The sequence below is a fragment of the Ranitomeya imitator genome, chromosome 2 (assembly GCF_032444005.1).
Source record: "Ranitomeya imitator isolate aRanImi1 chromosome 2, aRanImi1.pri, whole genome shotgun sequence".
NCBI classification, from domain to species: domain Eukaryota; kingdom Metazoa; phylum Chordata; class Amphibia; order Anura; family Dendrobatidae; genus Ranitomeya; species Ranitomeya imitator.
In genome coordinates this window covers 532,203,874-532,228,416 of record NC_091283.1, presented here as the reverse complement: position 1 = coordinate 532,228,416, position 24,543 = coordinate 532,203,874, and the positions used below count along the sequence as shown (strand labels likewise).

The 24,543-nt window shown below is 43.8% G+C and overlaps 1 protein-coding gene across 1 annotated transcript in view; it reads right to left on the bottom strand.

The window, feature by feature from the left end:
• Nucleotides 1-1,673: 1,673 nt before the first annotated feature.
• The window catches only part of ETV4 (ETS variant transcription factor 4), a 67,401-nt gene continuing 44,531 nt past the window's right edge, over nucleotides 1,674-24,543 (bottom strand). Inside the window, exons 9-13 of the mRNA XM_069751861.1 lie at nucleotides 20,979-21,035; nucleotides 20,489-20,557; nucleotides 19,694-19,866; nucleotides 17,735-17,836; nucleotides 1,674-2,428 (exon numbers count right to left, since the gene is read on the bottom strand). Coding sequence (XP_069607962.1) covers nucleotides 2,207-2,428; nucleotides 17,735-17,836; nucleotides 19,694-19,866; nucleotides 20,489-20,557; nucleotides 20,979-21,035 — 623 coding nt within the window. The 3' untranslated portion in view covers nucleotides 1,674-2,206. The remainder of the gene's footprint in view (nucleotides 2,429-17,734; nucleotides 17,837-19,693; nucleotides 19,867-20,488; nucleotides 20,558-20,978; nucleotides 21,036-24,543) is intronic.

Sequence of the window (24,543 nt, the reverse complement as noted above, 5' to 3'; positions counted from 1 at the left end):
CCTCACAATCTGCTCCGATACATCTAGATGGCAGGCTGCATGGTGCGTCCATACAGCCTGTCATTCAGCAGAGTGGACCCAAACCCCATTCACTTGGATGGGGGCCCGACAATATGTCATATGCAAGATAGCGCGCAAAGACCGCTTCTGATCAGCGGGGAAATCATCCCCACCGATCAGAGCTGCAGCTCCCCGCTGTCAGAAGACAGCAGGGATCCCTCAGCTGTGATCGGAGTTATAAAGTTTACCTCCGGGCACTGGTGTCAGCTGATGGGACTACTTATCCCATCATCTGACACCTACAGCCACTAATAACAGCGAGAGCAGGAGCGGTGGATGAGAGTATTCATCTGCAGCTCCTGCACTATAAATAAATAATTTAAAAAAAAAGTGACGTGGGTTCCCCCTATTTTTCATAACCAGCCAGACAAAACTGAGGGCTGCAACCCTCAGCTGTCAGCAAGGTTGGTTATCAAGAATAGAGGGGTCCTGACGCTTTTTTTAAAATTTTTAACAAAATTTAAAAAAACAGCGTGGGTCCCCCCCATTTTTTTTACAACGAACCTTGCTGAAGCTCACAGCGGGGACTGGTATTCTCAAGCTGGTAAGGGGCCATGGATATTGGCCCACCCAGCCTAAAAATAGCAGCCCACAGTTGCCCAGAAAAGGCACATCTATTAGATGGGCCAATTCTGGTGCTCTTCCCACTTGCCCTGTGGCGGTGGCAAGTGGGGTAATATTTGTGGGGTTGATGTCACCTTTCAGTTGTGAGCGGATATTAATAACCTGGGAAGCTCCATGGGCATTACCCCTTTACCAGGCTATAAACATCTGCCCCCAGTCGCTGGCTTTCCCTCTGCTCGTTTTGAAAATTTTGCGGGAGCCCATACCATTTTTTCCCAAAAAAGAATCTTTAATTAAATACATGTACAGTAAGCTGCACACTGTACTAATTGTATTTGTCACAGACATCTATATATCTACCCATTCTATATGTATTTACTGTATGTAATTCATCTCTATCCTGTCGGCTCCTGCAGTGATTTTACACTACCGCGAGTGCTGAATTACCCGCTTTTCTTCTATCTATCTCTCTATGCAATATAAATACATATATACAGCTCTGACAAAATTTAACAGTTTTCCTATTTCAAACAAACATTGCAGCAAAGGATTACATTTAAAACATGTTATTGCAATCCAGCCTCATTTACTTTAATGCAGCAATATCAGCCCTTTAAATGTACAAATTACATTATGTGGGGGAAGGGGAATCCAAAACATTTTACAGCTGACAACTATGTGTACAGACATTTTTACATGCTGGACCAATATTGGAAAAGCAGGTCTGCTCTCCAAGAACAGCATAACATTTGTGCAGGGGATGGGTCTTGTATTGCAACTTCTGTGCATTCTGATTGGTACTGAAGATAAATGGGCTGAGCTGCAATACCAGTCACAAGCCATGGACAAGAGTGGCACTGTTTCTATGAAAAAAGCAGAGCCTTATGTATCCCGAGCAACCAAATCGTTTACAAAGATTAATAACGATCAAAAAACTTTAAAAAGAACAGATACTTTGTTGGCTTGTAGACAGGACAGAGGAAAAAAAAATCTAAACAAAAATAACAAAAACACATTCAATAAGGAATATAAGAAAATCAAGACAGGAGTTTCTTCAAACAGTTTAATTTCAAAAGGCAGAAAACAAAAGCATTGGTAGATTCCTGGATTATTGCACTGGTTTGATGGGGTCTTTGCTGAAATCCACTCAACAAAAATCCTTTCCAATATAAAAACACAAAAGAAATAAAAACCCACAAACACCCCAAAAACCTAAATGCCACTTTAAAAAAAAAAATAAAAAAAAAACTGAAGGAAAGGATTTTGCCTTCAATGCTCGATGCTAGAGAACATGCATTTCCTGAAATCAATCATTAATAAGCTTAGCCGTATTAAGAGAAATCGAAAACTTGGTGCTCAAATACACCACAGCCAAGGAGTGTATCTTGAAAAAGCCATGTTACAAACGCCCCAATATAACCTGGGTTTTAATAACTAACAGCGGTATCTTCAGCACCTACCCGCTAGAGTCCATGTTGCTTGAAAACACCAGGTTCTGGCAATAAAAACAAAAAAAGCATCTACATTCATATGATTCCTAACAAAATGTATCCATATATACAAGATTACATGGCGGCCACGGCTAGTAATTGTAGCTGCCTTTATAGTTTTGGGAAGGGACCGTTCCCACGTCTTGAAGGTACATGCCGCCTTCATCCAGGTGTGACAAGGGGACAGTATCTTCTTCGCTGATCTGTCGGTCAAACTCTGATTTCAAGGCAGGACGTTGATTGTCAGGAAAAGCCAAGGAAAATAGCGCTTCGGGTTCACACACAAATTTGTAGACATAACGCTCGCCAGCCACCTGAAATAAGACAAAAATACATTTGGTAAAATGTTTTGTACAGAAAAAAAAAAATTATTAAAAACCCTACTAAGCTATCAGACTGTAAGGCCGTGTTCACAAGCAGTGATGTTACAGCATTTTTAGAATAAAAGTACGGTAACTTTATTAAAAGCATGTACTGTAGACATCAGACATGTAACTCGCATCTAAAAATGCAGCTAAAAATCATCGCAAAAAAATGCATCAAAATCTGTGTGGAAAGCATTTACTGCCAGGTTTTAGCTATGCAAAAAAAAACCTACAAAAATGCTGCATGTGAATATAGCCTAATTAGAACACAATACCAAATATTATTTTAAGCATTTGAGCATATAATGAACCTTATCATTAATACAATATCTTAAAATGCAAAAAAAAAACATAATATAAAACCTAGCAATATGGATTTTTGTTTGTTTGCCATTTCAGATCAATAATGGAAATTGTGATCATCTTGGGCATATATCACAATATAAAAAACAAACTGTGGCACCCCTAGGGGTATTTGCCACAAAAATAGTTACTGACAGTAAGTACAAATACTAAAATAGCAAGACTGCTCTACCACCTCCGGCCAGAAGGGGGAGCTCCAGAGACTCCCCTTGATCCATTCTGGTCTGAGAGAAGAAATGGCAGTTGGGCCAAGGAGCTGATAGTGAGAGGTCATACAGTTGAATCTCTAACAGCCCTGTGACTGTTACCAGGCCTAAATCACCGGCCTGAGGAGAAGAGGGATAGAGAAAAAGGACATTGTGAGAACCGGGTAGCATTAATCACTACCCAGAACAGGCGCAAAGACGGATACCGGATCCGTGGCTGTATTCATTATATATAATACAGCAACCGGAAGAACGTGAGGTGATATCAGCTTCACTAGGGTCGGATGCAGCAACAGACACAGAGTTCAGCGGTACTCCCAGAGGGGGTAAACCGATAAAAGGACTCGGGTTGCCCGTCGAACCAGGACCCGGAGGGGACAGATTGGGCCGGCAGCCAGTTCACATACAGCAGCAGGGCCACACAGAAATTGCGCACAATAAGAGGCGAAGACCCCGGCAGGGTCAAAGTAACTCAGAGTTCCCATACAGACTCCGGTGACAGGACTGGTTGTAAATCCTTTTATGTTAACGTAAACTGGTTAAACGTTTCAGTGCCTCGGTCTTTCATTTGGACAATAGCCATCTATCCAGGATCGAGATCGTCACCGCTGGGAGAACCTGCTGCTGATCAAGTAAGTGCCTGTCCCCTCATGATACCCCTTACACTGTGCATTGCCTGAGGCCACAGCACCGGGTCAAGCCACCCGTGACATCCCCCTCAAGAGACAGACTCCATTGGTCCGGTGCTGGGTATCCCGGTCTCCTGGGCGTCACAATTGGCGTCACGAACAGGATCTAGCCAGCCCGTATACCGGGTATTGTGTGCCGTGATTGGAGCCCAAAACTGTGAAAACTGGGATGAAAAATCTTGAAAATTGACTTTATTAAAGAAAAATCCATTCCCCATTGAAAACTATTGAAAGTGACTTTTCCCCATTGGTTATAATGGAGTAAAGATGGCCGCCATCCCCTGAGGTAATCACTTCATAACCGTTAGGCACGAGACTGTTAATTGAGCTACGCCATCACCTGAGCCCCAGTCTAACTGAAAAACTTCAGAATCCGCCATTACAGAGCGCGGTGGGTGGGAGCAGCAGGGGGCGTGTCATTGTGGGCGGCACCAAGCTGAGCGCTCTGACATCAGAGCAAGGGGAAAATCGATCCTGCTGCACAGCGGAACGAATCTACACTATCCCGACGGAAGCGGAGGACCGGAAGGGTCCGGATTAACTAAGGGGGCACAGTATGTCGCAGCACGGAGACGCCGCAGCACTCGGCAACGCTAATGCAGCTGAAAGACAGAGTGTCAATAGAGAGTCCGGCAGCGCAGCGGTGCAAGGAGTGGCGCCCATCATGCCGGTGCTGATGCCATATACCCCGAGTGGCCCATGGCTTCCAATGTATGAAGGTGAGCCTAATACCCTTGACGATTTCAGAGAAAAGATGCTGGCCCATTTTGACATGTTCCCTGTGGGTGAAGTTCAGCGTGTTAGTCTCCTGATGATGCAGTTAAGTGGCCATGCTAAGCGAGAAGTCACAGCATGGGCAGCTGATCTAAAAGGCACTGTTGAACGCATATTTGCTGGATTAAAAGCTACGTTTGAAACCACGGCCAGCAGCAAAGCTAAAATACGATTCTTTAGTTGCAAACAAAAAGCTAATGAGGGCGTGAGAGACTTTGCCTTAAACCTGCAGGAAGCCCTTAAATCACTTACACTGGCTGAACCCATTTTTAACACCGGAGCGGATAAACTGCTAAGAGATCAATTTATTGAGGGACTCTACACCCCTTCTCACCGGGGGCATGTGAGCATGCTTGTTTTTAAGAACCCTGAATTGACATTTGCCCAATTAAAGGAGAGCGCTATACGTCTCCAGCTGGCAGAGGCACCTCGGGATCAGGATCCTGCGCAACCCATGGCAGAGGCACCTCAACAACAGGGAGTGCCAGTGACATCAGCTATGTCTGGGGCCATTGCTAAGCCCCTGGGGCCCAGTACTAATGAGGCTCTTCAACAAAAGCTTGACTCTTTAGCTGATGTTGTTGCTTCAATGGCTAAAACCATGCAGGAGATGAGAGGACACAAGATGGAGTTGGCAAACTGTAGAGAGGATGTTCCATGGATGAGACCCCGGAGATACCCGACATGGAGAGGACGACCTCGTGACCGCTACCAACCGGATGGACAGCCCATTTGCCGCCGTTGCCAGCAGCCAGGCCACTTTGCACGAGATTGTGATTTAAACGGGAATCCCCTGGGAATGCGGGCCGCTTCGCAGGAATGAACTTTCAAGGCCCAACACCCTGGCACGACAGGTACATCGGAGGACGACCCATTATCCCTATCGTGCTGGACGGAATTCCCCTCAACGCTTTGCTGGACACAGGTTCCCAGATTTCATCTATACCGTATATCCTTTATAAGAGGTACTGGGCTGATGCAGATATTGATAAAGGGCCCTCTGATGTTGAACTAGATATATGGGCCAGTAATGGTAAGTTGGTACCGAAACTAGGATTCAGGGAGATGACCATAAAGATTGGTAAAGTAGAACTGAAGAAACAGGGTATAATTGTTGTTGATGTTGACCGGCGGAACTGTGAACCAACTGTATTGATAGGAATGAATGTGTTAGAGAACTGCTTTTCCGAAGTCATTTCTGTCTTACAGCAAATTGCTGAAACTGCCCAATCCTGCCAGCAGAGAGTTCTCCGGAGGGAAATAAAAGTATTGATGTTAAGGCAACAGGTAGAAGTTGCAGGTGGAGAAATCGGCAGTGTGAGGGTAAGTGATCCAACGTCTATTGTAATCCCACTAAAAACAGAAATGCTGGTATGGTGTAGAGCAGCCATTGGTACTAAGGGACGAGATTATCAAGCCTTAATAGAACCAGTGTACACCGACAGCAGGCCCACTATACTCACAGCACGAGGGATAGTCGAGGTACACCGGGGACGAGTGCCGGTACGACTTTTGAACTGTGGAGAGGAAGAGGTCACTTTGCCAAGGTATGCTACAATGGCAAAGCTATATACTGTTGACAACAATGCCATCACAACCATTGAGCCCTTAGAACCAACCTGTCAGGTGGAAGGCAATGGCTCAGATGGAGAAATGGAGGATTGGTGCCAACAGCTACACGTGGGCATAAATTCAACACCTACCCATCAAAAACAAGGGGTGTATAGGCTAGTGACGGAATATGAACAAGTCTTCAGTAAACACCCATTGGACTTCGGACGGATAGAAGGGGTAGAACACACAATCCCCACAGGTGACCATCCCCCAATAAAAGAAAGATATAGACCCATACCGCCCGCTCACTATCAATGTGCAAAAGATATGCTGAGGGAAATGAAACAGGCCGGGGTAATAAGAGACAGCTGTAGCCCCTGGGCGGCCCCTCTAGTGATTGTCAAAAAAAAGGACGGAACCATGAGAATGTGCGTAGACTACCGGAAGATTAATAACATCACCCATAAAGACGCCTACCCCTTGCCTAGGATAGAAGAGTCCTTAACTGCTTTGAAATCTGCTAATTATTTTTCCACCTTAGACTTAACAAGCGGGTATTGGCAAGTCCCTGTGGCTGAGAGAGATAAGGAAAAGACGGCATTCACCACACCAATGGGTCTATGTGAATTTAATCGCATGCCGTTCGGACTCTGCAACGCATCCGGTACCTTCCAGCGGCTGATGGAATGCTGCCTCGGACACAAGAACTTCGAGACCGTCCTCCTGTACCTAGATGATGTGATCGTCTACTCAAAGACTTACGAACAACACTTAATAGACCTGGCAGAAGTGTTCGAAGCCTTATCCAGGTATGGCATGAAAGTCAAGCCATCCAAATGTCACCTTCTCAAGCCAAAGGTACAGTACCTGGGACACATCGTGAGTTCGGAGGGAGTAGCACCAGATCCCGAGAAAATAAGCGCCATAAGGGATTGGCCAAGACCTACCAGCGCAAAAGAAGTGAGACAATTCCTGGGATTGGTGGGTTACTATCGCAGATTTATAAAAGGATTTACCAAGTTGGCAGCACCCTTGCAAGACACCTTGGTAGGGCAGACGAAGAAACCTTCAAACCGAAACCCTCCTTTTCAGTGGAACGACGAAAGGGAAGACTCCTTTGAACAACTAAAGAAGGCACTAACCGGAGAAGAGGTTCTGGCATACCCAGATTACCATAAACCTTTCATCCTCTACACCGATGCCAGTAATGTGGGACTAGGAGCGGTGCTGTCACAAAAGCAAGAAGGTCGGGAGAAAGTCATCGCCTTTGCAAGTAGAAAGCTCCGGCCTACTGAAAGAAATTCAGAAAATTACAGCTCCTTCAAATTGGAACTACTGGCAGTAGTTTGGGCTGTGACGGAGCGTTTCAAACACTATCTGGCCGCTGCAGAATTTATTGTCTATACTGACAACAATCCGTTGACCCACCTGGACACAGCCAAATTAGGTGCGTTAGAACAGCGATGGATAGCCCGGTTATCTAATTACAACTTCATAATCAAGTATCGAGCAGGCCGCAAGAATGGAAATGCCGATGCCCTATCCCGGATGCCACACTTGAGAGATGTAGAAGAGGAAACGGGGGAGCTTGAAGAAATTGAACTACCAGCCTTCCATCGTCCCAAGGCAAAACATCATCAGTCAAGTACCTATCAGAAACAACAAGAGGTGAATTTTAATCCGTTAGCACACCATAGATGGGCTGACACCCAAGACAGCAATCCGGCTGTGAAGTTGGTGAAGGAACTGTTGACTGAGCAAAGTGCATATCCCTATGAGGATGCCCCAGAAGAGACGCATCAACTCTGGAAAGAGAGAGGCAAAATGTTCCTGTATCAAGGGAAGCTCTGTAGAAGATACACCAATCCGAAAACACATGAATTGGTTTGGCAGATTATTGTGCCTAAACAAGATGTGAAGATGGTCCTCGAAGCTTACCATAATGGTGCTGGTCACTTCGGTTGGAAAAAGTTAGAAGTACTTCTAAGAGAAAGATTTTATTGGGTCGGGATGAGAAAATCAATCGAACAGTGGTGCAGAAATTGTGGCCCGTGCAACCTCAGAAGAAACGATCAAAAGAACCAAAGAGCACCACTGCAGCCCATAATCACCAAACAACCACTTGAACTTGTAGCCATGGACCACGTGAAGTTGACACCAAGCCGGTCCGGCTATGTCTATGCCTTGACCATCGTGGACCATTATTCACGTTTCTTGGTAGTAGTACCCGTAAAAGATCTGACAGCAAAAACAGCAGCCAAAGCGTTCCAAACGTACTTTTGTAGACCCCATGGATATCCGGAACAGGTTCTCACCGACCAAGGTACAGCCTTTGAATCAGAGATCTTCAGAGAATTCTGTAATATGTATGGTTGCAAAAAGATCCGGACGACGGCCTATCATCCACAAACAAACGGCTTATGCGAGAAGATGAACCATATTGTAATAGACCTACTAAAGACTTTACCTGAGACAGAAAGGAATCAATGGCCAGAGAAATTGCCTGACTTGGTGGATCTGTATAATCATGTCCCGGTGAGCTCCACCAACTGCACCCCAGCTTACCTTATGCGTGCAAGACCCGGTCAATTACCAATCGATCTAGAAATGGGAATTCTGAAACCAGACGCAGAAGTTCAAGACTCCAATTGGGATATCATACGGCAAAAGCAGTATCGCCAAGTGCAAGAGAGTGTGGAAAGAAGCCTTCAGCAAACTAGAGAAAGACAAGAGCGAACTTTCAACCAGAATGCTCTAGCGACCCCATTAAGACCGGGTGACCAAGTGCTCAAGAGAAATCGTCGAACCAATAAACTGGACAATCAGTGGGAAGCCGTACCCTACACAGTTTTACCAACAAGAGTGGATAATCCTAAAATGTGTCTCATTAGCAAAAACGGAGGCTTAACATCTGTACTAGTGTCAAGAGACAATCTTAAATTATGTCCGGAAGCATTGAAAGAGCCAGACGTTGTCCAGCCAGAACCAGAAGTTATTCAACCCATACAGGTTCAACCAGTAAAGGAAAAAGAAGAGGAAGTGTATCACACCTGTATAGGAGACTTTCCCAAAACCCTACTAACATACCATGGTGCAGTAGTGGTTCCCATGGTGGCCTTTTACCCAACACCGAACCCAATACCAGAAGTCCCAAGACAGGAAGAGGCTGACCCCATACTACAGGAGGTTCCAGGCCAGGAAGAACAGATTCCTGGTCAGAGTAATCCCATTCACGGTGGACTTGCCAACTCCATAGTCGTGGAATTATCTTTAGCAGAGCGGGCAGATACTACATCCGCAGTAGACAGTAGTACACCACATGAAGAGACACCGCTATTACGTAGATCACAGCGTAGTACCCAGGGTCAATTACCGGCCAGGTATGCAGATTACCAACTATAAAGCTCATAATGTGAATTGTATATATGTTATGCCGTATATAGTTAAACAGAAAATGTAGTATAGTCATTGCTATCAGTCTGCAACGTTTAAGCCCAGTGCCTACAGAGACTTGTCTGTATGAACTTATTGCATATTCTTGAACTTTTTATCAGCCCGGAGGCACTAAATCAAAGCTCCGGAAAGACTGCTTTTTGAACTTTGCTTTTTGCTCTTTTTGAATTTTCTTTAGACTTTATATGGATAACTCCGTTGGAAAAATGGAACTAAATTCCTGGACACTAAGTACAGTGCCGTTCCTAATACCTTCAAGGATAGAACTGTATTAATGGACGCTATTTGAAGTGACTTTTTACAGAACTCTATTTTTGTTTCCTTGAGTGGTTTTTGTAACTTTTCATTTTTAAGACTCTGTACATATTAATTGTTATTTCAAAATGTTATTGTCCCACAGTCCCGGAGTACTGTTCTTAACTAAGGGGGAATGTGGCACCCCTAGGGGTATTTGCCACAAAAATAGTTACTGACAGTAAGTACAAATACTAAAATAGCAAGACTGCTCTACCACCTCCGGCCAGAAGGGGGAGCTCCAGAGACTCCCCTTGATCCATTCTGGTCTGAGAGAAGAAATGGCAGTTGGGCCAAGGAGCTGATAGTGAGAGGTCATACAGTTGAATCTCTAACAGCCCTGTGACTGTTACCAGGCCTAAATCACCGGCCTGAGGAGAAGAGGGATAGAGAAAAAGGACATTGTGAGAACCGGGTAGCATTAATCACTACCCAGAACAGGCGCAAAGACGGATACCGGATCCGTGGCTGTATTCATTATATATAATACAGCAACCGGAAGAACGTGAGGTGATATCAGCTTCACTAGGGTCGGATGCAGCAACAGACACAGAGTTCAGCGGTACTCCCAGAGGGGGTAAACCGATAAAAGGACTCGGGTTGCCCGTCGAACCAGGACCCGGAGGGGACAGATTGGGCCGGCAGCCAGTTCACATACAGCAGCAGGGCCACACAGAAATTGCGCACAATAAGAGGCGAAGACCCCGGCAGGGTCAAAGTAACTCAGAGTTCCCATACAGACTCCGGTGACAGGACTGGTTGTAAATCCTTTTATGTTAAAGTAAACTGGTTAAACGTTTCAGTGCCTCGGTCTTTCATTTGGACAATAGCCATCTATCCAGGATCGAGATCGTCACCGCTGGGAGAACCTCCTGCTGATCAAGTAAGTGCCTGTCCCCTCATGATACCCCTTACACTGTGCATTGCCTGAGGCCACAGCACCGGGTCAAGCCACCCGTGACATCCCCCTCAAGAGACAGACTCCATTGGTCCGGTGCTGGGTATCCCGGTCTCCTGGGCGTCACAAAACAAACACATTTCTATATTCTTATTTATTATCCAAAATGCCGTTAAAGGGATTATCCGGGACCATTTGAATTTTTTCTCAACAGGATAAGAACTGACCAGCAGGTAGTTGCCAACTACCTGCTAGTGCTGCCCGGTGTCGGCTCAGAGCGATCACAGACATACATAGTAACATAGTTATTAAGGTTGAAGGAAGACCTTAAGTCCATCTAGTTCAACCCATAGCCTAACCTAACATGCCCTAACATGTTGATCCAGAGGAAGGCAAAAAAAAACCCCATGTGGTAAGCTCCACATTGGGGAAAAAAATTCCTTCCCGACTCCACATACGGCAATCACACTAGTTCCCTGAATCAACGCCCTATCAAGGGATCTAGTATATACACCCTGTAACATTATACTTTTCAAGAAAGGTATCCAGTCCCCTCTTAAATTTAAGGCTATGTTCACACGTGGGAAGGGGGCTGCGGGTTCTCCCGCGGGTTTTCCCGCAGCGGATTTGATAAATCTGCAGGGCAAACCCGCTGCGGTTATCCCTGCAGATTTATCGCTGTTTGTGTTGCGGGTTTATCCTGCAGTGGTTTTACTATTGATGCTGCATATGCAGCATCAATAGTAATGTTAAAAATAATAAAAATAATGATATACTCACCCTCTGACGTCCCGATCTCCTCGGCGCTGCAGGCGGCGGTCCGGTTCCAGAGATGCTATGCGAGAAGGACCTTCGTGACGTTACGGTCATGTGACCGCGACATCACCGCAGGTCCTGCATGCATAGCAAACCTGAGACCGGATGGCCGCGTGCAGCGCTGAGACTTCAGAGGGGGAGTATAGCATTATTTTTTATTTTAATTCTTTTTTTTTATATACAAATATGGTTCCCGGGGGCTGGAGGAGAGTCTCCCCTCCTCCACCCCAGGTACTACCCGCACATTATCCGCTTACTTCCCGCATGGTGGGCACAGCCCCATGCGGGAAGTAAGCGGATCAATGCATTCCTATGGGTGCAGAACCACCATGATTCTGCACAAAGAAGTGACATGCTGCGGGTTGTAAACCGCTGCGTTCCTGCGCGGTTTTTCCCGCAGCATGTGCACTGCGGTTTGCGGTTTCCATAGGGTTTACATGTTACTGTAAATGCAATGGAAACTGCAGCGGACCCGCAGCTGCAAAATCGCCGCGGTTCCGCGGTAAAAACCGCAAAGTGTGAACATGGCCTAAGTAATGAATCACTCATTGCAACATCATACGGCAGAGAGTTCCATAGTCTCACTGCTCTTACAGTAAAGAATCCGCGTCTGCTATTATGCTTAAACCTTCTTCCCTCCCTTGTCCCTGTCTCAGGTCTATGATTAAAAAGATCAGAAAGGTCTTTGTCCTGTCCCCTCACATATTTATACATTAAAATAAGATCACTCCTTAGACTTCATTTTTCCAAACTAAATAGCCCCAAGTGTCATAACCTATCTTGGTATTGCAGACCCCCCAGTCCTCTAATAACCTTGGTCGCTCTTCTCTGCACCCGCTCCAGTTCAGCTATGTCTTTCTTATACACCGGAGACCAGAACTGTGCTCAGTATTCTAAGTGTGGTCGAACTAGTGACTTGTATAGAGGTAAAATTATGTTCTCCTCATGAGCATCTATGCCTCTTTTAACCCCTTTACCCCCAAGGGTGGTTTGCACGTTAATGACCAGGCCAATTTTTACAATTCTGACCACTGTCCCTTTATGAGGTTATAACTCCGAAACGCTTCAACGGATCCTGGTGATTCTGACATTGTTTTCTCGTGACATATTGTACTTCATGATAGTGGTAAAATTTCTTTGATAGTACCTGCGTTTATTTGTGAAAAAAACGGAAATTTGGCGAAAATTTTGAAAATTTCGCAATTTTCAAACTTTGAATTTTTATGCAATTAAATCACAGAGATATGTCACACAAAATACTTAATAAGTAACATTTCCCACATGTCTCCTTTACATCAGCATAATTTTGGAACCAATTTTTTTTTTTGTTAGGGAGTTATAAGGGTTAAAAGTTGACCAGCAATTTCTCATTTTTACAACACCATTTTTTTTTAGGGACCACGTCTCATTTGAAGTCATTTTGAGGGGTCTATATGATAGAAAATGCCCAAGTGTGACACCATTCTAAAAACTGCACCCCTCAAGGTGCTCAAAACCACATTCAAGAAGTTTATTAACCCTTCAGGTGTTTAATAGGAATTTTTGGAATGTTTAAATAAAAATGAACATTTAACTTTTTTACACAAAATATTTACTTCAGCTCCAATTTGTTTTATTTTACCAAGGGTAACAGGAGAAATTGGACCCAAAAAGTTGTTGTCCAATTTGTCCTGAGTACGCTGATACCCCATATGTGGCAGTAAACCACTGTTTGGGCGCATGGGAGAGCTCGGAAGGGAAGGAGCGCTATTTGACTTTTCAATGCAAAATTGACAGGAATTGAGATGGGACGCCATGTTGCGTTTGGAGAGCCACTGATGTGCCTAAACATTGAAACCCCCCACAAGTGACACCATTTTGGAAAGTAGACCCCCTAAGGAACTTATCTGGATGTGTGGTGAGCACTTTGACCCACCAAGTGCTTCACAGAAGTTTATAATGCAGAGCCATAAAAATAAAACAAAATTTTTTTCCCACAAAAATTATTTTTTAGCCCCCAGTTTTGTATTTTCCCTAGGGTAACAGGAGAAATTGGACCCCAAAAGTTGTTGTCCAATTTGTCCTGAGTACGCTGATACCCCATATGTGGGGGGGGAACCACCGTTTGGGCGCATGGGAGGGTTCGGAAGGGAAGGAGCGCCATTTGGAATGCAGACTTAGATGGAATGGTTTGCAGGCGTCACATTGCGTTTGCAGACCCCCTAATGTACCTAAACAGTAGAAACCCCCCACAAGTGACACCATTTTGGAAAGTAGACCCCCTAAGGAACTCATCTTGATGTGTTGTGAGAGCTTTGAACCCCCAAGTATTTCACTACAGTTTATAACGCAGAGCCGTGCAAATAAAAAATATTTTTTTTTCCACAAAAATTATATTTTAGCCCCCAGTTTTGTATTTTTCCAAGGTTAGCAGGAGAAATTGGACCCTAAATGTTGTTGTCCAATTTGTCCTGAGTACGCTGATACCCGATATGTGGGGGGGAACCACCGTTTGGGCGCATGGGAGGGCTCGGAAGGGAAGGAGCATCATTTGGAATGCAGACTTAGATGGATTGGTCTGCAGGCGTCACATTGCGTTTGCAGAGCCCCTAATGTACCTAAACAGTAGAAACCCCCCACAAGTGACCCCATATTGGAAACTAGACCCCTCAATGAACTTATCTAGATGTGTTGTGAGAACTTTGAACCCCCAAGTGTTTCACTACAGTTTATAACGCAGAGCCGTGAAAATAAAAAATCTTTTTGTTTTCCCACAAAAATTATTTTTTAGCCCCCAGTTTTGTATTTTCCCAAGGGTAACAGGAGAAATTGGACCCCATATGTTGGGGTAAACCCCTGTTTGGGCACACAGGAGAGCTCGGAAGGGAAGGAGCACTGTTTTACTTTTTCAACGCAGAATTGGCTGGAATTGAGATCGGACGCCATGTCGTGTTTGGAGAGCCCCTGATGTGCCGAAACAGTGGAAACCCCCCAATTATAACTGAAACCCTAATCTAAACACACCCCTAACCCTAATTCCAACGGTAACCCTAACCACACCTCTAACCCTGACACACCCCTAACCCTAATCCCAACCCTATTCCCAACTGTAAATGTAATCTAAACCCTAACCCTAACTTTAGCCCCAACCCTAACTGTAGCCCCAACCCTAACCCTAACCCTAGCCCTAACCCTAGCCCTAACCCTAGCCCTAACCCTAGCCCTAACCCTAACCCTAGCCCTAACCCTAGCCCTAACCCTAGCCCTAACCCTAGCCCTAGCCCTAACCCTAGCCCTAACCCTAGCCCTAACCCTAACCCTAATCCTAGCCCTAACCCTAGCCCTAATGGGAAAATGGAAATAAATACATTTTTTTTTATTTTTCCCTAACTAAGGGGGTGATGAAGGGGGGTTTGATTTACTTTTATAGCGGGTTTTTTAGCGGATTTTTATGATTGGCAGCCGTCACACACTGAAAGACCCTTTTTATTGCAAAAAATATTTTTTGCAATACCACATTTTGAGAGCTATAATTTTTCCATATTTTGGTCCACAGAGTCATGTGAGGTCTTGTTTTTTGCGGGACGAGTTGACGTTTTTATTGAAAACATTTTTGGGCACGTGACATTTTTTTATCGCTTTTTATTCCGATTTTTGTGAGGAAGAATGACCAAAAGCCAGCTATTCATGAATTTCTATTGGGGGAGGCGTTTATACCGTTCTGCGTTTGGTAAAATTGATAAATCAGTTTTATTCTTCGGGTCAGTACGATTACAGCGATACCTCATTTATATCATTTTTTTATGGTTTGGTGCTTTTATACGATAAAAACTATTTTACAGAAAAAATAATTATTTTTGCATCGCTTTATTCTCAGGACTATAACTTTTTTATTTTTTGCTGATGATGCTGTATGGCGGCTCTTTTTTTGCGGGACAATATGACGCTTTCAGCGGTACCATGGTTATTTATATCTGTCCTTTTGATCGCGTGTTATTCCACTTTTTGTTCGGCGGTATGATAATAAAGCGTTGTTTTTTACCTCGTTTTTTTTTTTTTTTCTTACGGTGTTTACTGAAGGGGTTAACTAGTGGGACAGTTTTATAGGTCGGGTCGTTACGGACGCGGCGATACTAAATATGTGTACTTTTATTGTTTTTTTTTTTTTATTTAGATGAAGAAATGTATTTATGGGAATAATATTTTTTTTTTTTTTTCATTATTTTGGAATATTTTTTTTTTTTTTTTTTACACATTTGGAAAATTTTTTTTTTACTTTTTTACTTTGTCCCAGGGGGGGACATCACAGATCAGTGATCTGACAGTTTGCACAGCACTCTGTCAGATCACTGATCTGACATGCAGCGCTGCAGCCTTCACAGTGCCTGCTCTAAGCAGGCTCTGTGAAGCCACCTCCCTCCCTGCAGGACCCGGATCCGCGGCCATCTTGGATCCGGGGCTCGAGCAGGGAGGGAGGTGAGGAGACCCTCGCAGCAACGCGATCACATCGCGTTGCTGCGGGGGGCTCAGGGAAGCCCGCAGGGAGCCCCCTCCCTGCGCGGTGCTTCCCTGCACCGCCGGCACATCGCGATCATCTTTGATCGCGGTGTGCCAGGGGTTAATGTGCCGGGGGCGGTCCGTGACCGCTCCTGGCACATAGTGCCGGATGTCAGCTGCGATAAGCAGCTGACACCCGGCCGCGATCGGCCGCGCTCCCCCCGTGAGCGCGGCCGATCGGCTATGACGTACTATCCCGTCCAGGGTCAGATAAGCCCAGGGCACCTCGACGGGATAGTACGTCTAAGGTCACAGAGGGGTTAATGCATCTTATTATTTTATTTGCCTTTGTAGCAGCTGACTGACACGGACCACTAAATGTGAGTTTGCCATCCACCCATACTCCCAGGTCTTTTTCATTGACGGTTTTGCCCAGAGTTTTAGAATTAAGCACATAGTTATATATCTTATTACTTCAACCCAAGTGCATTTATCAGCCCAAGCTTCTAGTTTACATAAATCATCCTGTAATATAAAATTATCCTCCTCTGTATTGATTACCCTGCAGAGTTTAGTGTCATCTGCAAATATTGAAATTCTACTCTGTATGCCCCCTACAAGGTCATTAATAAATATGCTAAAAGAGGGCCCAATATTGACCCCTGTGGTACCCCACTCATGCTTTGATTCTGCTGCTTCACCTCAACAGACCTGCTCTTCATCTTCCAGTCTCCTCTGTCGACATCTTGCGGATTCTCAGCTGGCTCCCTGCAGTTATACATCGGAGAGCTGGCAGCCACTCAGGAGTAGAGTTGAGCGAATTTCTTCAGGTCCCCGCTTATTCGGCAAGCCATAGCGCTTGCCGAATACGCTCCAGAGGGAACCCGGATACATGGAGCGCGCCAACTGATCAGTTCCACAGCTGCATATGTCACGGCTGTGTCACGGTGCACATGAATGGAGAGCCTGTTTGTTGGGCTCTCCATGTGCTGTGACAGTGACACAGCCGCGACACATGCAGCTGCGCACCGAACAGCTGGAGCGCTGCATGTATCCGGGTTCCCTCTGCAGCCTATTCGGCAAGAGCTATAGCTTGCCGAATAAGCAGGGACCCGAAGAAATTCGCTGAACTCTACTCAGCAGCACATCGGCAGAGATGCGCGTCAACAGAACAAAGTGGAAAACGTCACTGGAATCCGCAGAGTCGCTGGCAGGAGCGATCAATGACCGTTCTGGCCGGCGAAGATATCTGCCAGCTCAGAAAAGGCTTGTAGTTAGCAACTAAAAGCCTTTAATTTATTAGGCCCATGAGAAAAAAATAAAAAGTCCTGGTAAACCCCCTTTAACAACCAGCATCCTCTATCAGTATCTTTCTACATATACCATATTTCGTTTAGAACGTTAAATGCAAGGCAATTTAAGAAATATATAACTACAACATGTCTAGTGCTCATTTATGCAAGTACCATTATCTACTTCTGGAGAACCCTTTTAAAAAATGGTCCACAAGTCATCACCTATTCTTTGAAGAAGTTACATCTTTTACATTTTGGGAATAACTCTTTAATGGGGTTGTGTCTTACATTATATAACTGGATTAAATTAGAAGCCTTTTTTAAAGCAGGTTAAAAATGAGAAAAGGACGCTTTTTATTTTTATCTACTATTGTACCCAAAATAGACAAAGGGTAGAAAAAACAAAACAAAAAAAATGCTTCCTTTAATATACTCACTTTTTGCATAATTCCCTTCTCATAGTAATAGCGCAGTGACCGACTGAGCTTGTCATAGTTCATGGCTGGCCGGTTTTTCTGCATGCCCCAAAGTCTGGCAACCTGCAAAAATAGTTCACAAGTGTCAAAACAGACTCTAATAAGACTGAATAGCTAGAAAGAGGTTAACAATCATTTTCTTCCTCTCTTTCGTACTTTGTTTTCATTGCCTCTAGGCATACAAGACCTTTCAGCTTGCCCAGGCTGATACTGCAGAGACTCACCCAGCTGTGACATTCGAGAAAAGAACTAATCCAGTTGTATGGACAAGCTTGGGTGGAGGTAAAATAAAGGTTAGGATGGCTAGAATTTCTTAAGTTTTGAGGGAGATTTGACATTATCACAACTATAAGTCAAGAAATGACTAAGGCTATGTTCACATTAGCGTTGCGCGCCGGCGACGCAACGGCGACGCAACGCGCGACGCACCAAAAACGCGCGCAAAAACGCTGCGTTTTGCGACGCGTGCGTCGTTTTTTGACGAAAATCGGACGCACGAAAAATGCAACTTGTTGCATTTTCGTGCGTCCGACGCTAGCGTCGAAAACGACGCACATGTCGAAAAACGCTAACAAAAAAACGCACGCGTCCCCTATGTTAAACATAGGGGCGCGTCGCCGCTGCATCGCCGACGCAAAAGCGACGCACATTAGCGTAACGCTAATGTGAACGTAGCCTAACCTCACTACTAGGATAGTATGTCTACCTTTTACCTCAATGTAATTGGCCTGCTAGTAAATGCCTGGCTGCTTTAATTTTATTTTTTAAGAGGTTCTCCCTCACAAAGATACACATTTTAAGGCTAGTAGGGTCACAAGACCATATTTTCTCTCATCGAATAAAATCAGTCCGATTATGTTGATCACATGCTGATCATACCGTGTCATCCAATTATCTCTGCTGTGGAGAAGATGAGAGGGGGGGAAATTCTCCATTCTGTTTGAAAATTGGTCTGCACTCTGTTATCTGACTGTGGTTCGATTTTTATTAAAAAAAATTATTGTTTTTATGGACACAATGACTTGCATGTCAGAGTGTGATTCGATTTATGAATGCAAATCGTGCATGCTGCAATTTTTTTTTTCTCGGATATACTCCGCCCTCAGCAAAAAATCCAACGTGCACAGCCTCATAGAATAACATTGGTCCGAGTGTAACCCGATGTTTTGTTGGATCACTTGGACCGAAAATACGGTTGTCTACACGAACACTTAAGGTCCTGTATTAACTTGTCATATTGTATTAATGATGGCCCTGTGCCACTCTGCTTGCTTTAGCCCATGTAAAGGGGCGCTAAGTGCATGCCCGTCAAGAGTGCGTGAGAGTGTGTGTGTGATGGGACACACACACGGTCATTGACAACGGGCACTGGAAACCAAACCAGCCTATCCAATTAGTCTCCCATGCAGCTCCGTCCCTGGTAGCATCTCTGGTGTCTCCAGGCAGCGATGGCCTCGGAGGTCCCTGTGTGCCCTGACATCACAACATATGACGCAACCTTATAATGCGCATTGTCCTCTGAAGTCTGGTTGCGTCCAGAAGCTCCAGCCTAGAGTGAATTTTGATGAATTCGTACAGAGCCAATTACAAAAATCCATATTCTACAGAACATGGATTTTGGTTCTTGTAACATTTGAGTAGAATTTAGTGCCACTCAAGAATATTAGCCTTTTGCTCGGGAACAATACAGTTTTTTTTATGGCTCAAAACATAGTGCAATCACAAAGCAGCTGATTCTGCTATTAAAAAAACAACTGGTTTATATTAAAAAAGTAGACTTTGACACTAGGGGTAAAGTACACACTCTTATTAAAAATGTAAAAATAAGGAGAAGGGAGAAACTCAGTAAAAGTCTATAAAAATGTGTACATGGTGAAAAGCAAAGCACATTATTCAGAATGGGAATGCCTGCAGCCTTACCTCTTCTGGTTCTATCAGCTTGAACTCCATGCCCCGTCCTGTCCAGGCGATGAAATGAGAGTTTGCAGGATCATCCAGCAGAGCCACAAGGAACTGCCATAGCTGCAACGATCCACGTCTTTGGTATGGAGGTCCATCTCTATAGGTTCCAACTTCCTGTTTGATATCGCCTGCTGTAATCCCACAAAGATCAGGTCAACTCATACATCACCAACATATGATCCAGAACATGCTAGTTTTTTTTTGCAGAAGCAAATTTTATTTATTCCCTTTCAAACACAAATTATTCAAGGCCTCCTTTTTTAAAATTGTACTCCCAGATTTAACATTCCCTGTAGATAAGAACATATTCGAGATCTTTCCTGTCCACCATGGTAGACATGCTAAAGACAAGGAAGACAAGGAAAACAAGTAAGTCTACTACATGTGTATGTACAGGGTGGGCCATTTATATGGATCCAAAATGGTCGACTTCAAAATGGCCGCCATGGTCACCACCCATCTTGAAAAGTTTTTCCCCTCCCATATACTAATGTGTCACAAACAGAAAGTTGATATCACCAACCATTCCCATTTTATTTAGGTGTATCCATATACATGGCCCACCCAGGTGGATCCATATAAATGGCCCACCCTGTAGACACTTAGTCATTAGGCATCGGGAACCAACAAACAGCAAAGGAAATATGGACCCAAGAATAATTTGTAGCCACGTTTAAGACAAGAAGCTTGAATATACTTCCCATTTTATCACATCTACCAAAATTAGAACTTATGTGATATTAAGACACCAACCTTCAAACTTTTCTGGCACAACACAAGCATCATCAGGAAAACTTCTCATGGGCTTTTCATAACCATAACCTATAAGGAAAATTGAAAAGACAACTTAATATGATTGCATCATTAAAGATTCTAATCCTATAAACAACTTTGTTGATGACAATGGCAGAAGAACAGGAAAAAAGTGTATATGGTAAAAAAAAGGATTTTTTTATATTAGAAAAAAGTGATTTTCTATAGCCCATGAACTGTACTTCAATACAGATCTTATGAAATTGTAGTAGAAGCTCAAGCAGTTTAGGTCCAGGGATCTTTCTATAAAAAGGTGTTTTATGCGCAATGACCATTCTTGAACGTCATTTACCCTTTCAAAATCAGGTTCTGTGATATATCTGACATCTCTAACCTACAATCAGAGATTCTATTTTACGACTACGACCTCCCACTTCCAAAAAAAGAATAAATAAAAAAAGGACAAATATAATACACAAGTCATAATTACCATCCATGTTTGGGTAGCCTTCCACATTCCTGTACATGGACTGACAGCCAGGAACATCTGTCAAGAAAGAATGGAACAGAAAAGAAAAAAACCCGTTGATCAAAAGAAAAAAAGAAAAAAGTAAATGTAATCCAGAAATGTTCTTGCACTAAAAATCAGAAATCTGGTGCGAATCTAAATGTCCTAAAAATACACATGGCAAATAAGTTAATTAGCCAGATGTGCTGTAGGTTTATATTAGCCCAAATCAATGGAGAAGCGGATTGTAAACACATATGAAAAGCCTAATTGTGCTTCCGTTTCTGATACCTTTGGAGTTTACATTACCCCGGACCCCAGCTGTTTAGATGTTTTAGATACAATAAATAAAAAGAAATTAAATTCAGTGGCTTGTGACATAAGCCAAAATGTTAAATAAAGTTACATTACTATGCAAGTGCTTCATACAAGATTCTTCTAGAGGTGGACACCTGATTGTAGTGGTCAAAAATTGTAATGTACAGGGGGAGCTGTACATTAAAAACCATTAAACCATGTTCTGACCCTCGAATTTTGGATTTTTTGCAGCTTAAATAGAGTTAATGCAAGGCTTTTCCCTATAAAATCTACTTGAAATAAAAGTAGTATGCTACTTATTTCCAAAGCAACGGCCTCCCTAAAAAATTCAGAGCGGAATTTAGCTGCATGTGAATAGGGTTACGTAAAATCTATTTACATGTATGGGATGCAGACGGTAGGATTTCACAGAGTTTGGTAGGGACTCCGTGCCGAAATTATGTGTCAAATGTGATTTCTGTGACCATGGTCTATGTTTGTCAGACACTAGACAGACCAAGCTGGGAAAGCAGATGTGTAGTTAGCAGGGGCAGCTGTCGGCCTACAGTTATCTAGTGTAGGACAATTTGAGTTGACCTCAAAAAATGCGGCCTGCACCCATTATACACCCCCTTCTAATGACTCCCCCTTATACATGTTCACATTCAGCAGAGTGTGCATCTATATTTTAATGGGGAAAGGGGAATAAACTGTAGCCACGTACTTTCGACAGCCGATTAGATCTCTCAGTTGTCTAAAGTCAATACACACCTTCAAACATCTTTGGTTGCCAGAATTACTACCATTTCATGGGATATACCAATCTGTTCACATGTTCAAACATCCATTCACCATCGTGCGTGTCTGTGTGTGTGTATATATGTCCTACATACAGTGTCTTGCAAAAGTATTCGCCCCCTCGGCTTTTTACCCATTTTGTCATATTATAAAAATATTTAAACACAGATAGTAATCAGATATGTCTGATGCATCAGCACTAAAAAATGTTTAAATTGGTGAAGTGGAAAGAAAAATCTAGGCATGAATTAAATTTATGAGATCAAATAACTAAACATTGACATGTACATATACATTCACCCCTTTTGTGATGAAGCCCCTATATTTCTGGTGGAAGCAATTACCTTCATAAGTCACATGGTTAGTGAAAGGAAGACCACCTGCGTTCAATCTAAGTGTCACATGGTCTGTCCGTATATATACACACCTCTGAGAGGCCACAGAGGCTGCAACACCATTAAGCAAGAGGCACCACTAACCAAACACCATGAAGACCAAGGAGATCTCCAAACAAGTCAGGGACAAAGTTGTTGAGAAGTACAAGTCAAGGTTGGGTTCTAAAAAAAAATATCCCAATCACTGAAGAGCATCACCACAACAAACCTGCCAAGAGAAGGCAGCCCACCAAACCCTAGCCCGGGCAAGGAGGGCATTAAACAGAGGCAGCACAGAGACCAAACAGGTAACCCTGATAAAGCTGCAGAGTTCCCAAGCAGAGATAGGATGAAATGGATGAAGGTGCTGTGGTCATTAAACGTTTTGGCCACCAAGGTAAATTATCTGTCTGGCGCCAAACACAGCTCATCACCCCAAGAACACCATCCCAAAAGTGAAACATGGTGGTGGCAGCATCATGCTGTGGGGATGTTTTTCGACAGCAAGGTCAGTGAAAGTGGTCCAAGTCAAGGGAAATATGGATGGTGCAAAATACAGAGATATTCTTGAGCAAAATCTGTATCAGTACATCAGCGATTTGAGACTGGGAGGTTCACCTTCCAACAAGACAATGACCCAAAGCATACTGTCATAACACTTGAGTGGTTTAAAGGGAAACATGTAAATGTTTTGGAGTGGCCTAGTCAAAGCCCAGATTTTAATCCAATTGAGAATCTGTGGTCAGAATCGAAGATTACTGTTCACCAGATGAAACCATCTAATTTGAAGGAGCTGGAGAAGTTTTGCCTTGAGGAACGGTAAAAATCCCAGTGACAAGATGTGGAAAGCCCATAGAGACTTATTCAAAGAGACTTGCCGCTGTAATTGTTGCAAAAGGAGGCTCTACAAAGTACTGACTAAGGCTACTTTCACACTAGCGTCAGTACGGGGCAGTCGCCATGCGTCGGCCTGACGCAAACTGCAAAAAAAAAACAAGAACAACGGGGGCAGCGGATGCAGTTTTACAACGCATCCGCTGCCCCATTGTAAGGTCCAGGGAGGAGGGAGCGGAGTTCCTGCCACGCATGCGCGGTCGGAAATGGTGGACTCAACGCACACTGAAGTTTTCAGCTATTTTGTCCTATTTGTTGTTTGCATCACAATAAAAAGAAAACTAAAATGTTCACAGTTGTCAGCATGGGCATTACAGGAACTGATGCAAACCCTCAAAAAAATACAACAACAAAAAAACCATTGAAATTGCAGGTTATGAGGTAGCAAAACAAAAAATGCCAAGGGGTGGCAGCTGTGGGAGGTTGAATACTTTCGCAAGCCACTGTACAAAATGATTGCATTAATATTCTCTGGCTGGGTTCTTAAAAGCTCCAGGTCTTTGACCACAGTCGTTATAGATTAGTCATGCACGGCTAATATTTTGAAGCTAGAAGTGATGCAAACCCTGAGATCATTGATAAATATCCCCCAAACTGCATCTGTAGATTACACTCCTGGCTCAGGACTCCCAAAGACAGAACTTTCCACATAATGTCCTCCTTATTCCTGGAGCTTCTCCTTTAAATGTAGCTGCTCGGGCTGCAGTTTGGCTGTGTCAGTGGAGTATTTGTAACCTCCATAGCTGGGATGTTTTTTTTTCTCAGCGCCTTAATAGCCTTGGGCAGAAATACAGTAACAGATAGTGTTACCACAAGACAGCCCATATTTCTGGAATGATGTCAGCCGCCTATGAAAACGCAGCCGAGTTTTGTAAGCCGGCACCAGAACAGCCCTACGGGGACTTCTTGTCTTTCTCTTGTCCTCCATTTTGTGAATGAAATTCCTCAGACTCCATTCAGAAAGCGAGAAGCCCATGTATGAGTGTCAGTGACTAGCAGGCAGGTGGGAGGGAGCCAGCTACGATTCAAGGTCGTAATGCAATCCTGTTAAGAGGATGCAGAAAAATTGGAGCTAAAAAATGCAAGGTCAGGGGACAGTAAAGAAAGTGCAGCTGCACAACACACGGACCCTCTGCTGCAAAGTTATTGTTTAACTTTGGACAATTTGGGCCAGGTGTTTCCAT